At 34.8% G+C, this 11,359-nt stretch overlaps 5 protein-coding genes across 6 annotated transcripts in view; 2 read left to right on the forward strand and 3 right to left on the reverse strand.

Moving 5' to 3' along the window:
* The first annotated feature begins 617 nt into the window (after positions 1-617).
* On the forward strand, positions 618-3,663 carry LOC109535097 (trafficking protein particle complex subunit 13). Its single transcript, XM_019900922.2, has 7 exons — positions 618-786; positions 836-1,089; positions 1,143-1,267; positions 1,329-1,543; positions 2,867-3,093; positions 3,147-3,247; positions 3,335-3,663. The coding sequence occupies exons 1-7, from the start codon at positions 753-755 to the stop codon at positions 3,585-3,587; spliced, it is 1,209 nt and encodes a 402-aa protein (XP_019756481.1). The 5' UTR covers positions 618-752; the 3' UTR covers positions 3,588-3,663.
* A 293-nt stretch (positions 3,664-3,956) lies between these two features.
* Positions 3,957-6,190, reverse strand: LOC109535096 (tubulin--tyrosine ligase-like protein 12). Its single transcript, XM_019900921.2, has one exon. It carries the CDS (start codon positions 6,085-6,087, stop codon positions 4,288-4,290), a length of 1,800 nt encoding a protein of 599 aa, XP_019756480.2. The 5' UTR covers positions 6,088-6,190; the 3' UTR covers positions 3,957-4,287.
* A 110-nt stretch (positions 6,191-6,300) lies between these two features.
* On the reverse strand, positions 6,301-7,144 carry LOC109535098 (RNA-binding protein 8A). The gene is made up of 3 exons (XM_019900923.2): positions 6,810-7,144; positions 6,604-6,753; positions 6,301-6,543 (listed from the first exon to the last, which is right to left on the reverse strand). Exons 1-3 carry the CDS (start codon positions 6,997-6,999, stop codon positions 6,392-6,394), a joined length of 492 nt encoding a protein of 163 aa, XP_019756482.1. The 5' UTR covers positions 7,000-7,144; the 3' UTR covers positions 6,301-6,391.
* A 582-nt stretch (positions 7,145-7,726) lies between these two features.
* On the forward strand, positions 7,727-10,618 carry LOC109535077 (protein AATF). 2 transcript variants are annotated; one of them, XM_019900899.2, is made up of 7 exons: positions 7,727-7,765; positions 7,840-8,161; positions 8,894-9,453; positions 9,514-9,665; positions 9,722-9,911; positions 9,968-10,161; positions 10,473-10,618. In XM_019900899.2, the coding sequence occupies exons 2-7, from the start codon at positions 7,879-7,881 to the stop codon at positions 10,597-10,599; spliced, it is 1,506 nt and encodes a 501-aa protein (XP_019756458.1). In that variant the 5' UTR covers positions 7,727-7,765; positions 7,840-7,878; the 3' UTR covers positions 10,600-10,618. The 2 variants fall into 2 exon arrangements, with proteins under 2 accessions (XP_019756458.1, XP_048523131.1); XM_048667174.1 differs by having other exon boundaries at positions 7,763-8,161.
* A 66-nt stretch (positions 10,619-10,684) lies between these two features.
* Positions 10,685-11,359, reverse strand: part of LOC109535075 (squamous cell carcinoma antigen recognized by T-cells 3) — a 4,178-nt gene continuing 3,503 nt past the window's right edge. The window contains exon 12 of the mRNA XM_019900897.2: positions 10,685-11,073. Within this exon, the coding sequence (XP_019756456.2) occupies positions 10,738-11,073 (336 nt within the window). The 3' untranslated portion in view covers positions 10,685-10,737. The remainder of the gene's footprint in view (positions 11,074-11,359) is intronic.

Here is an 11,359-nt window from a genome sequence, read left to right on the forward strand (position 1 = left end):
AATATAATATATTGCTGTGTAATATTGAGATGATTCAAAATTGACGTGATTCCATTTAAAGATTTAAAGGGTATTAGGGGCTCATGTGGAGAGTACGGAAAAATATCGAAAAAATGAACACGAACGAAAAAATTGAACACCATTATCGATTTAAACTTTCAAAAACATATATTTTTAGTTTCGGACAAAAGATAAATTGAAATGACTGAGAATAAGCAGTTTTAAGCTAACAACTAATTGCATTAGTTCACAAGTACTCTTAAAAATTATTCATTAAATATATTTATTTTAATAATATTAGCGCGAAAATATTTGCTTAATATTTCATACGCCCTGATGTGGGCCCCACAAAAAATTTGGAGACCTTTTTTAAGAATTAAAATAAAGCAAGTCTTCCCTTAAAATTTCTGGATTTGGAAAGTGTTCCGTCATCGAAAAACTTTGGAAAACCCTACAGTGATGTAATGCATAGGTAAATGAAGGGCTTAGCTAATCGCAAACGTCTTCACCTACACACGTTCTAGTATAACCGATTGCCTACTATACAATTATAAATTGTGTAAATAACTAGCAATAAAATCACTAAATTAGCACATCTGACAACAACGTTTTGGTGATACTTTTCTGCAAACAGCTGATTGTCAAATAGATCAGACGATTTGTTTGAGTAAAGTTGTATTTAAATGTTATTATTTTCTTATTTATGTCTAGGTGTCGTGTCTCAGAAACAACAGTAAAAGTTTTGCATTGCAATGGAAGCAGAGGAGCACTTACTTGCTCTGAAAGGTATTTTATATGCAGTTTCTACATTAGGAAAATTGCATTTTGCTTCTAGTGATGAGACTTACTCGCCCTACTTTGGCTAGCCCCTTGCCAGTGACTTGCGATAGTAAAGACTTACCAGGCAATTTACTGAATAACGTCCTACAGCAAGATCCTACTGCAGTTCCGGGTTCAGAAACCATAGCTATAGGGCAGTTTCTGCTGCTGCCTCAAAATCCTGTAAACATATATCTAGGAGAGACGTTTTCCAGTTATATCTGTGTATATAGTGAAACTACACAAATTGTATATAATATTACTGTAAAGGTTTGTCATCAAACCCCGGTATACCGCCTGAGACATTGCAATTTGAATTCTAGGTAGACTTGCAAACAACATCCCAAAAGCTCTCATTAGCAAATAATTCCTCAACAACCAAGCTAAATTCGGATGAGACAGTTAATACAGTGATTCACCATGAAGTTAAGGAAATTGGCCCGCATATGTAAGGCCAATAAGCATAATAAATTCCTTTGCAACTTTGCTATTAAATGCTGTAATTTCAGCCTGGTTTGCGAAGTGGCATATCAAAATTCAGCTGGCGTTCTAATGTCGTTTAGGAAATTCTTTAAAATTCAGGTTTTGAAGCCTCTGGATGTAAAAACGAAATTTTATAACGCTGAAAACGATGATGTTTACCTAGAAGCCCAAGTACAAAATATTACCAATGGCCCAATTTGTTTAGAAAAGGTTTCACTGGATGCGTCCCACTTATTTAATGGTATTGGTATTGTTTTTATAAGTGCAACAAGATTTTACTGGATTTTTCCACAAATATTTATAATTCAATGATAAAATAAACACGTGATCAGGGAATTAAAATAGGTGGTCAGTTCCTTAACAAATGAAGACAAAAAACATTTTTCAAGATAAAGTCAACGATGTGTTGAATGTCTACATAATCGGGTATGGCTTAACCAAGGTGGGACTTGCAGCCGAATTTACATTCAGTGTTACTGCACCATTAAAGATGATGATTTCAAAAATTGCAATACTTTTATTTACTGAAAATAGAAAACAAGTAGACAATGAGGCTCTGAGGCCAATTTTTACTGTTTTTGATAATATTTTGTTGCAACTTCATCAGATAAAATCGGCACGCCTTGTATTTCAATTTCACGAGGCAACAATTCTTAGCTTATCGCGTTCGATCCTTACGCTCTCCATCAGTGTTTCTTCTGTTTAAAAAGCAAAATTTATAATCAGCTATTTTATAAATACCTTGTTTAACCCATGATGTAAAGCTTTGCATCGTTAAAGTAAATGTTGGGCAGGCCTATGGATTAAACTTTTTGCACTTTCGCCTTAGAGTTATTTGAAAATGACCCGGACGCTACCCTAAATGAATTACTAAAAATGATGAGCTAATACACTCCTCACAACTTTAAACATTTTTTTTAATGTTTTGCAGTGTTTTTTTTTTCAAATTAATAATAACGCATTTATTTACTAATATGTTTTCTTCATCCGATTTTTTGCTTCTAAGAAATGGTATTACAAAATAATTTCGTTTTCGAGTATTTTGATAATAAAACGCTTTATGTTCACAGTTTATATAAAGGTGTTTCCCGTACAAACTTGCACAGGCTCCAAGTAGTAGTTTTATTCTTGCTCCTCATTTGAAAGAGCAGTCAAAGTTAATAAATTCTAAGTTAATGTGTTGATGATGTCTTAGTTAATTTTAAATTATTTTCTAAATATATAGGATATTTAACTTTGTAATGTAAATTCAATTTTTCTAAATTAACATTTTAGTTTAATGTGCTCAACACGAACAATGAAAATGTTTAAGAGTAAATATGTATGTGTTACCTTCCATACATGAAAAAACCCAATTTAGTTTGCCCATAAATGTAAATATCTACCATTTATTAATACTATCGACTATTTGTGGTTGCAGACAATTTTTTTTTCTGCCATAAACGAACTAACTACCTTAAATCTCTATTACGTTAGTTTTTTCTTGTTTGTACCATTTTTTTTTTAAATTTTTATATATTGGCTCCAAAACTATGCAGAGCAAATAATCTGATGCGCTTTTTAGTTACATGTCTAAATAATACTCCTACTGGCGAAAGTATATTTGGAAATATCACCTTACTACAGCCTCAGTCCATCAGCCAATATTTATATTGCTTGACACCAACCGACAAACTCAGCTCTGATCTTAAATCGCTGAGTGGGGCCACTAACATCGGCAAATTGGACATTGTCTGGAGATCGAATTTAGGAGAAAAGGGCCGATTACAAACTAGTCAACTACAAAGAATGGCAAGCTATGAGGGCCGGAAAATCGATTTAAATTTAAATGTTTTTGTTTTTAGAGTCCAGACTTTGGAGAAATTAAACTGTCTATCACGGAATTGCCAAACTTTGTGGTCATAGAAGAGCTGTTCACATTCAAGTGTAAACTTGCAAATAATGGGTAAGCTAATTATTCTTCAACAACTATGTGTAAAGCAATACCCGACCAATTTAGAAACTATAATTCCCCAACAGTTAATTTTTCTAGGGAAAGAACAGTGGAATTTATATTATATTTGGAAAATACAAGAAACATTGCGTGGTGCGGCATATCGGGAAGGAAACTGGAGGCTTTGCCGCCGCATAGTTCAAAAATTTTAGAATTCAAGTGCATTCCCTTGGTGCCAGGTCTACGAACTTTATCTGGAGTGAAGTTAGTGGATACTTTTACGAAACGGACTTATACCTATGATGAATTAGGACAAGTATTTGTAATTTTAAGTACTAAAACAAGTAGCTAGAATTGTCTACTGGTATTGTTATTACTTAGCAAGTTACACAGTAATGTAACTGTACCAAATACATTTTGTAAGCAACTGCTTGCCTTTCTTCAGTTCATCGAAACCTACATATTGACGGACACAATTTAGTTTATTGAAGATGCTGCAAGAGTTAATAGTTGCCCAATAAATAGAATGGGGAAAAGTGTTTGATCAACCGCAGAGTAATATTATTATATTAGCGGTATAAAGAGCTTTAGAAAATCCACATTAGTTAATTTTATTGGAGACAAACAATTTTTTGTTTTTGAAGCATTTGCTTTTTTATTCGAAACATGTGTTTTCTCCATTGAAGCGCAGTTTCAAACGGTAAAAAAGGTATTAAATAACTTTTCTTTTGTAAAATCTTTATTTGGAAAATGTCTCTCTGTTGTAAAATATATATTTCCTTTGCTTGAGTTAGGCCACGATTTTAATTACAATTAAGCAATTTGAGTTACAAAATTACATAAATTCATAATGCTTAGTTTTCAATATTTAAAAATTCTACTTAGTAATGCGAATTATAAAGCACTTATAAAAACTTACTTAAATTGTATGGATTTAAGCACATATAACAAAAGTATTTGCTGTTTTTGTCTTACGTCTTACATTAGACTTAATAATTTTAACCTGATCTATTTCGTATAAACATTATTGTTGCCCGTAAAACGATTAATATTTACAACTTGACAAATACATGATGATTCTCCTCATCTAAAAAGAGTAATTTAAAAATGTCATTGTAAAAGTTTTCATAATATTTGCATGCTCTTTCGCAATCTGGCATGAAGTTAATTTCCAAAATTTTCGGTTGAATTTCCCCATCCAGCCAATCCAACATCAGATCAACTGCATACAACGCTCTGGACTGTGGACTATGTGCGATTCCACAAGGATGCGGAACTGCAGTTGCACATTCCATAATATCCCTGATCATTCTGTAAATTTTGTTTTCAATTTCGTTCCATTCATGCTTAGCATACTGCTCTTGCCACTTGGTAAGGAACTCGTCGCATTTCATGTGTTTCAAAGTGGCATTTACGTTGTAATTCATTACAGTAAAATGTTTCTCATAGTCATCAAAGGCGTTTAGCGCAAAAGGCTTATTTGCAAATCGGAGAAAGAAGTTTTTATACACATATACCTCTAGAGGTTTTACTTTTTTCAAAAGGATAACGTATCTCACGTCAAATTTTACTTTCCCTTGGCAATCTTCTCTGTAAAATAGGACAGGATTGATGAGATATTCCTGGGCAATTTTAGGCCCTGTAACTGGCAATCTCATTATGTAGTTTAAGTTGTTTGTAATGTGGATGTCCATGCCCCGAGCAAGGTTGTATGGTTTAATGATCCAATAGTTTTCCTTTCCATTTTCTTCACATTTTTCAAAATAACTAACAAAATTGCCTACTTCATTTACCAAGTTGTATGAAACTGGCAGCCATGGAGCTTTCCCAGTGTTGTTTTTGTATCTTCTGCAAGTAATGCACAGTAGGTCTTTTACAGTAAGAATATACTCATAGGGAAATTGATTAACGAATTTATCCGGAGAAGCCTCGCTAAGCAACTGGTAATCCTTGTAGTGTTCTGTAAACCATAAAATGTCTGCCTTATCTACATCATCAGTAGTTTCAAATTTTGGATCCGTTAAATACTGATTGACCAAACTGTACTGGGAGTAGCATAGATATTTAGCCTTTTTTGGAGAAGCTTTTTTGAAATAATCAATATTTGGTAAAGTTTCTGGGATGTGCCCCGCAGTAAAATAAGCTTCATCCGGAATTGTGGTTGCAACATCTAAATGTTGAAAGGAAACAGGTATCCAAGGCAGTAGATAAGCCTTTCTGGAAATGGGGTCTTGAATGCCTTCAGCATAGTCTCTATATGCCAGATCACCTTCTTCGAAGTCAGATTTCAAGAAAAGAAGCGAATATATTTCTTCGCTGGTGTAAATGAAAGGTACAACTCTACAATTGGGGGAGTTGCTGTGATTTATCGCACTTCCAATTTCGTCCATAACATACCAAATTGACTTTTGTGCAGTGGCATTACCAACAGTTCTCACATTGTATGTGCAGTTCGCTCTCCACATATTGTCAAATATCTCGTCTATTAACTCTTCCGTGGGCAAATTGTCGTCTATTCCCAGAATATTCGCCATGCGAAGCCGCAGTCCATCATATTGTAAATGGGTCCGAGCTTCCCTTGGCTCATACGTCCAAGCATGATCAATTAAATAAATATGATCTGAGCAGTTTGCGTCTAAGTCCTCGAGAGCTTGTAATGCCCAAACTGGCTCATGGGGTTCTCTATTTTCCTCATACTCAATTTTCACTAATTGGAAAGAGTTACCTGCATCAAAGGTTTGAGCCGACAGTTTCTGGTATAGGGTTTTCCAATAGATCTCTGGAACTCCGGATATTTGAAGCTGCCCTCTATGCCGATCTAGGAAAGTGTTCAGTGCGGAAATGTGCCCCATGGTATGACGGCAAATTTGAATTTACGAATTTACTTAAGCCTACCCAAGCACAACACTGCCGAATGAATCGGTGGAAAGTTAGGTTATGTGAAAAGAATACGTGTTGACGTTGTCTTGTAAAAGAAAGTTGCTTTGCATGATTACGATTAATTACATTATTTTTTGGCCTGTACAATATATACGTATCCATGTGAATACTAATAAAACAACGGCTTTATTCTGGAAAGTTTATTTATAAAACATAATCCCAATAGAATTAATTACGTCCAATTAAGTTAATACAAAATGAGACCTACTCTTAGATCTAATGCCTGCGACTCTTCCTCTTGGACTTTTTTGCACCTTTGACGAAACACCAATCCACGCCAACTGTTTGCCCCAACAAACTTGAGCCGTTTAGGGCTTCTCTAGCGGCTGCTGCTTCATCGTATGTGCTGTATTCGATTAGCGCGTAACCTGAAACAGATCATAAGTGTAATGCTAGCCCGATTTGTTTGGTATTCAGCAAGCGGCAACCTTTTAAAAAGCCTGTTCTCCTATCCAAGTTAATGCTGATATTTTTAATCTGACCGAACTCCGAGAACTTTTCTGTCAAATCGTCTTCGCTGGCTTCTTCGTGAACTGATGTTACGAAGAGAATCCAGCCTTCGACAGATTTTTGGGGACCTGAAAGCAATAAGTCTCGTGCATACATTCACATATACTAAAATGTAGTTTGGTACCTAGTTCATCCCCATCTCCGTGATCAACACTCTCATAGCCTCTCACTTTCTCGTGCTCGCGAGGCTCACCGGGTCCAAATCCTCTACCTTTCCTCTTGACAACTTTGTCTTTCAACCTGCTAATGCTTTGGTCTCCTTCGTCTTCTACGTCGATATCTCCCACATCGTTAATATCTAAGACGTCTGCCATAGTCCCTTTTCTGCTTTACTTAAATAAAAGTTGCCTCCTTCACTCAACTTTTACAGTAAATAACAAACTTAGCCTAAAAGCTCACAATCACACTCACAATGACCGCAATCGTGTATTTGACAATGACAAGAGAAATTCTTCGTCTGTGAGATTCATTACGTACGATCTTGTCTTTATCTATGCGTACGATATGAGCGTAAATAACTGAATTCAGGTTTGTCAGTGGAGTTTCTAGTTAATTCAATTGTGCAAAATATTATCAGCTAATACTTTTCAAGAGGCTAGCGGTGTGCCGTTTTGGAATTTTATGGGATTGTGACCGGAATTATAATTACGCGAACAATTAAAAAATATATTTTTTTACCCCCTTAATATGGGTTGTAATTAATAAACCCCAATATGATTATTGTGTACGCTTGCTAGAGGGCTGTTGGCTTCTCAAACTCCGTTCAGACTTGCACACGCATACGGTGAGAGAAAGTTGAAAATGCTCTTCTCACCTCCTTCGCTTGCATTATATATATTTTACGATGGCTAACGCACACTTTGCTAGTTTAATTTAGTTATTTTGTGTTTTTGTTAAATAATTTTCTCCCATTTCTAGCTTTATTATTAGAATCCTGTGCGTTATACGTCTGAGCATCACTTGAACGCGCACTCATTGTTTCAAAAGTTTCCTTGCCACTTGCAGCTAACTTCTCTCCAATGTGTCTTGTTTCGTAGTTTTAACCTCAAAAAATTTACTAACTTTTTGGCATAGATGGAGGCAAGTAGCTTTTTGGTTTTTGACCATTTAACACGTGTTTATATTTTTCTATTTGTATCTTCTGTATGCTTCAGGTTTGCTTAGCACATTTGTGGTAAGCTTGTGTAGTCAATATGGTCAAAAAGCAAGTGAAAGGCAGTTTGGCTCAAAAAATTGCCGGAGTGCTAAGTGTGGTGCCCACACAATACGACAGTGAAGAAAATTTAGGCGATGAAGCAAAACTAGTGGACTTTGACGAGGAAATTACTGATGAAGAACAGGCATTGTTAAGTGGGTTCAAAGAGAACAATGTTGATTTTCTGGCAGATGATCCTAGATATGCAGGTGTAAAGGCAAGCCGGAAGCGTATGCAAGCCAATAGTTCGGATGATTCCGAAGAAGAACTAAACAATGGAGGTAAGATTCTGGAAATGGTACATGTGGCATTGCTCTCTTTTTTAGTGATTAGAACTTATCTTTTGGAAATGATGGAATGAGTTTCCCATTTGCAATACGATCTTACCAGATTTAGTACAATACTATCCAAAGCAAGCTGACTATCCCTGAGCAAATTCATTTTCTAAGTTTACTAAACTCTATCTATGTTTTTTGTGGTTTTAAATCTTTACAAACAGCAAACAATCTTACAGCTATAAAAACAGAATGTCAATATGAATTTTTTCTACCACTGTCACTTCCAACGTTGAAAACTCAATTTATGAGTAAGCCAATGGACAAGTTTGCAATATCTGGAAGCAGCAATCTTTTATTAACGTTTGTAAATGTGGTGTAATTTTAATTTAAATTTTCAGTTTTGCTTGTCCTGAGCATGTTAAACTTGCAAAATTTAAAATTGGCGTAAAATATGGGAAAACCTAAGTACTTGGATTTTGAAATACAGTGCGTGTTTTCCTATATTAAAAAGCCCTGCTACTTGGGTTGAGAGTCAATGTTATTTCAATTAAATAGCAGGATTTTATGTTCACTATATTCTAAATCTATCATGGCAGTTCGATTCTAAGGGGGGATGTTCTGTGAGGGTGTTTGAAGAAGAAGAATAGTAGAATAGAAGTTGAGTCACTTTTTACATGAGATTCAGCTTATTTTGCGATCAAATGACAAATTATCTATTTTTTGGTACAAATTTAGATTTTGGTAACAATGCAGAATCAAACGATGAGAGCAGTAGTCAAGATAATCAACAAGAAAACTCAGAAAATGAAGATATTTCCGACGACGCTGAAGATTCAATTAACGAATCCGCAGTGGAAAAGGAATCGGAGGTCGAAGACGAAGACGAATCAGAGGTGGAAAGTGAATCAGGGGATGACAGTTTCAAACACATAAATGAAACAAGTGAACACATTTCGGAACAACTACGAAAGGGCACATGTGTTAGAAATCAATTAAGTATCTGGGAGAGTCTCATAGATGCAAGGATATTTATGCAAAAATGTGTGATGGCTGCTAACACGATGCCCCAAAAATCCAATTATAAAGAGATGATACGTGATGAAAGTGGCGAGTTCCGAAAAAGGGTCAATGAAATCAAAGATAATCTGACGAATGTTCTTGATAAGTTTATCGAACTGCAGTCCTTATTTATTAAAAATTATCCGGACACAAAACATCTAGGAAAAAATGACCTAAAAAGTAAATCTGAAGTGACAGAGAGTGATGAGGAGATTCCTAGTGAAGATGAAGTTGAGGTATGAAGTTAAAATGATGATGGTAAGTTGATATTGAATGAATGAAATGTCTTTTTTCAGGAGGATAAAGCTGACGAATCCGAAGCAGAAGAACAGAGCCTGCCAAGGAAAAAGAGAAAGCTAAATGAGTATGAAAATGATTTAAGTGATTTCTACACTAAGTATAGAAGCTACAGAAATAAAACATTAGAAAATTGGAATGCTAAGACCAGGTAGAAAGGTGCAATGTAAATTTTTAAGCAAGTTATTAAGTTTTATTATTTTTTAGAATATCAATAACCAAGAATTCAGGTCAACCTCATTCAGTCGTTGATCAAATAGAGCACATCTTAAGAGATAAAGAAAAGCTGCGAAAAAAATCCCAGCTTAAGAAAACCGAATATAAAATACTGGGAGAAGAAAGTGAGCCGCAGACATTGCTTGAAAGTAATGAAGACAATGGTGATACTAAGCAACAGGTTGGTGTATAAAACAAACCATATTTAAAGTGTAAAGTATTCTGCTGCTGTTACAGATGGAAGAATACAATACAGAAATATTTGATGACACTGATTTTTACCACCAATTACTACGGGAACTGATTGAATGCAAATCTGCTGATATGACAGACCCAGTGCAATTAGGAAGACAATGGATCCAGTTGCAAGCTCTACGGAGTAAAATGAAACGAAAAATTGATACCAAAGCCACAAAGGGAAGAAAAATTCGGTAAGTTTAAACTACAGTGCGTTAAAGTTCGATTAATGAATAAATAATAAACCTGAATATGTCTCCAGCCTACATATATAATATATCAAAAATTACTTTCTATTCAATAAAAATCAATTTAAATGCAAAAAGCGCTATACTTTTCCTCGTTTCTGTGCATAATAGATTTTTCTCTCAGCATCATAATATATGTATTGCCGACAGATATATTATATTCATGTTGATGACATTTCAAACGACAAACCATTATAGTATTGCTTGTATCAGTAGTATTAGTATATAAAGACTACATAAAGTTTTTTATTTTTAAGGTATGCAGTTCATTCGAAGTTGGTAAATTTTATGGCTTCCAATGAGAATCAACCCTGGACAGAGGAGGCAACGGTTGAACTATACAATTCACTTTTTGGAAAAATTAAAAAACGTGGTTCAGACTAATATAAATTATTGAAAAACATGTTGGACATATTTTTTCGACATTGACTCAATCTTTTCGACATTGTAGGAACAAAACAATTAGAAGTACTTACAAAAGTATATTTAATACTCTCCCTTAAGACATCCTTCCTGTTCCAACTAATCTAATTTATTTAAAAGCATCGCTCTAAATTCGCTGTTGCTTTTCATCTTTGCTCCATCCTGTCCATTTTTTGCTTGCTCTTTATTTTCTCCTGTTCCTTTCATCTGCAATGACCTGGGCAATAAAGACGTTTGAAGTCGGCTCTTCGGGTGCCTAGCCTGTTCTTCATCGTTTTTCTTTTCAAATGATCCTCCAAACATCTGTCTCTCATTTTTAGGCGGTGGAGCGCTTATTGCCACGGTAATTACGTGTTCGTCTATATTCATTTGATCCGTCTGCTTTAAGGCCGCTTTTGCTTGTTGTTCACTTTCAAATTCGATATAGGCTAATCCCTAACAGATAGAAAATAAGATTTTCAACTTGCCCCCACTATAATAGTTCATTTTTCGTTCTGTTGCATTTTTCACGGTTTTCTCCAATCACATTGATATAGTAAGAGCGATTTAAAAAAAATTAAAACGGGATGCTTTAGGGCAAAAATCTTCATCTCAAATACCTTTTTATATCAACCCGCGATTTTTTAGAGGTTTTAAGAATTTAATCAACATGTAACTTTAAATGACGTAAATATCGCTTAATATCAACGGAAAATATATTTACTTATTATACACATATATA

The sequence above is a fragment of the Dendroctonus ponderosae genome, unplaced genomic scaffold, assembly GCF_020466585.1.
Source record: "Dendroctonus ponderosae isolate FM_Combo_2020 unplaced genomic scaffold, Dpon_F_20191213v2 Dpon_F_20191213_6, whole genome shotgun sequence".
Classification (NCBI taxonomy): Eukaryota; Metazoa; Arthropoda; class Insecta; order Coleoptera; family Curculionidae; genus Dendroctonus; species Dendroctonus ponderosae.

Coding starts and splice junctions, on each gene's coding strand:
- LOC109535077 (XM_019900899.2), top strand. CDS start 7,879: ATGGTCAAAAAGCAAGTGAAAGGCAGTTTGGCTCAAAAAATTGCCGGA. Junction 8,162..8,893: donor AGAAGAACTAAACAATGGAG/GTAAGATTCTGG, acceptor GTACAAATTTAG/ATTTTGGTAACAATGCAGAA. Junction 10,162..10,472: donor ACAAAGGGAAGAAAAATTCG/GTAAGTTTAAAC, acceptor TTTATTTTTAAG/GTATGCAGTTCATTCGAAGT.
- LOC109535098 (XM_019900923.2), bottom strand. CDS start 6,999: ATGGCAGACGTCTTAGATATTAACGATGTGGGAGATATCGACGTAGAA. Junction 6,754..6,809: donor CGGAGATGGGGATGAACTAG/GTACCAAACTAC, acceptor TATTGCTTTCAG/GTCCCCAAAAATCTGTCGAA. Junction 6,544..6,603: donor GAGAACAGGCTTTTTAAAAG/GTTGCCGCTTGC, acceptor GATCTGTTTCAG/GTTACGCGCTAATCGAATAC.
- LOC109535097 (XM_019900922.2), top strand. CDS start 753: ATGGAAGCAGAGGAGCACTTACTTGCTCTGAAAG. Junction 787..835: donor GCACTTACTTGCTCTGAAAG/GTATTTTATATG, acceptor TTTTGCTTCTAG/TGATGAGACTTACTCGCCCT. Junction 1,090..1,142: donor TATATAATATTACTGTAAAG/GTTTGTCATCAA, acceptor TTTGAATTCTAG/GTAGACTTGCAAACAACATC.
- LOC109535096 (XM_019900921.2), bottom strand. CDS start 6,087: ATGGGGCACATTTCCGCACTGAACACTTTCCTAGATCGGCATAGAGGG.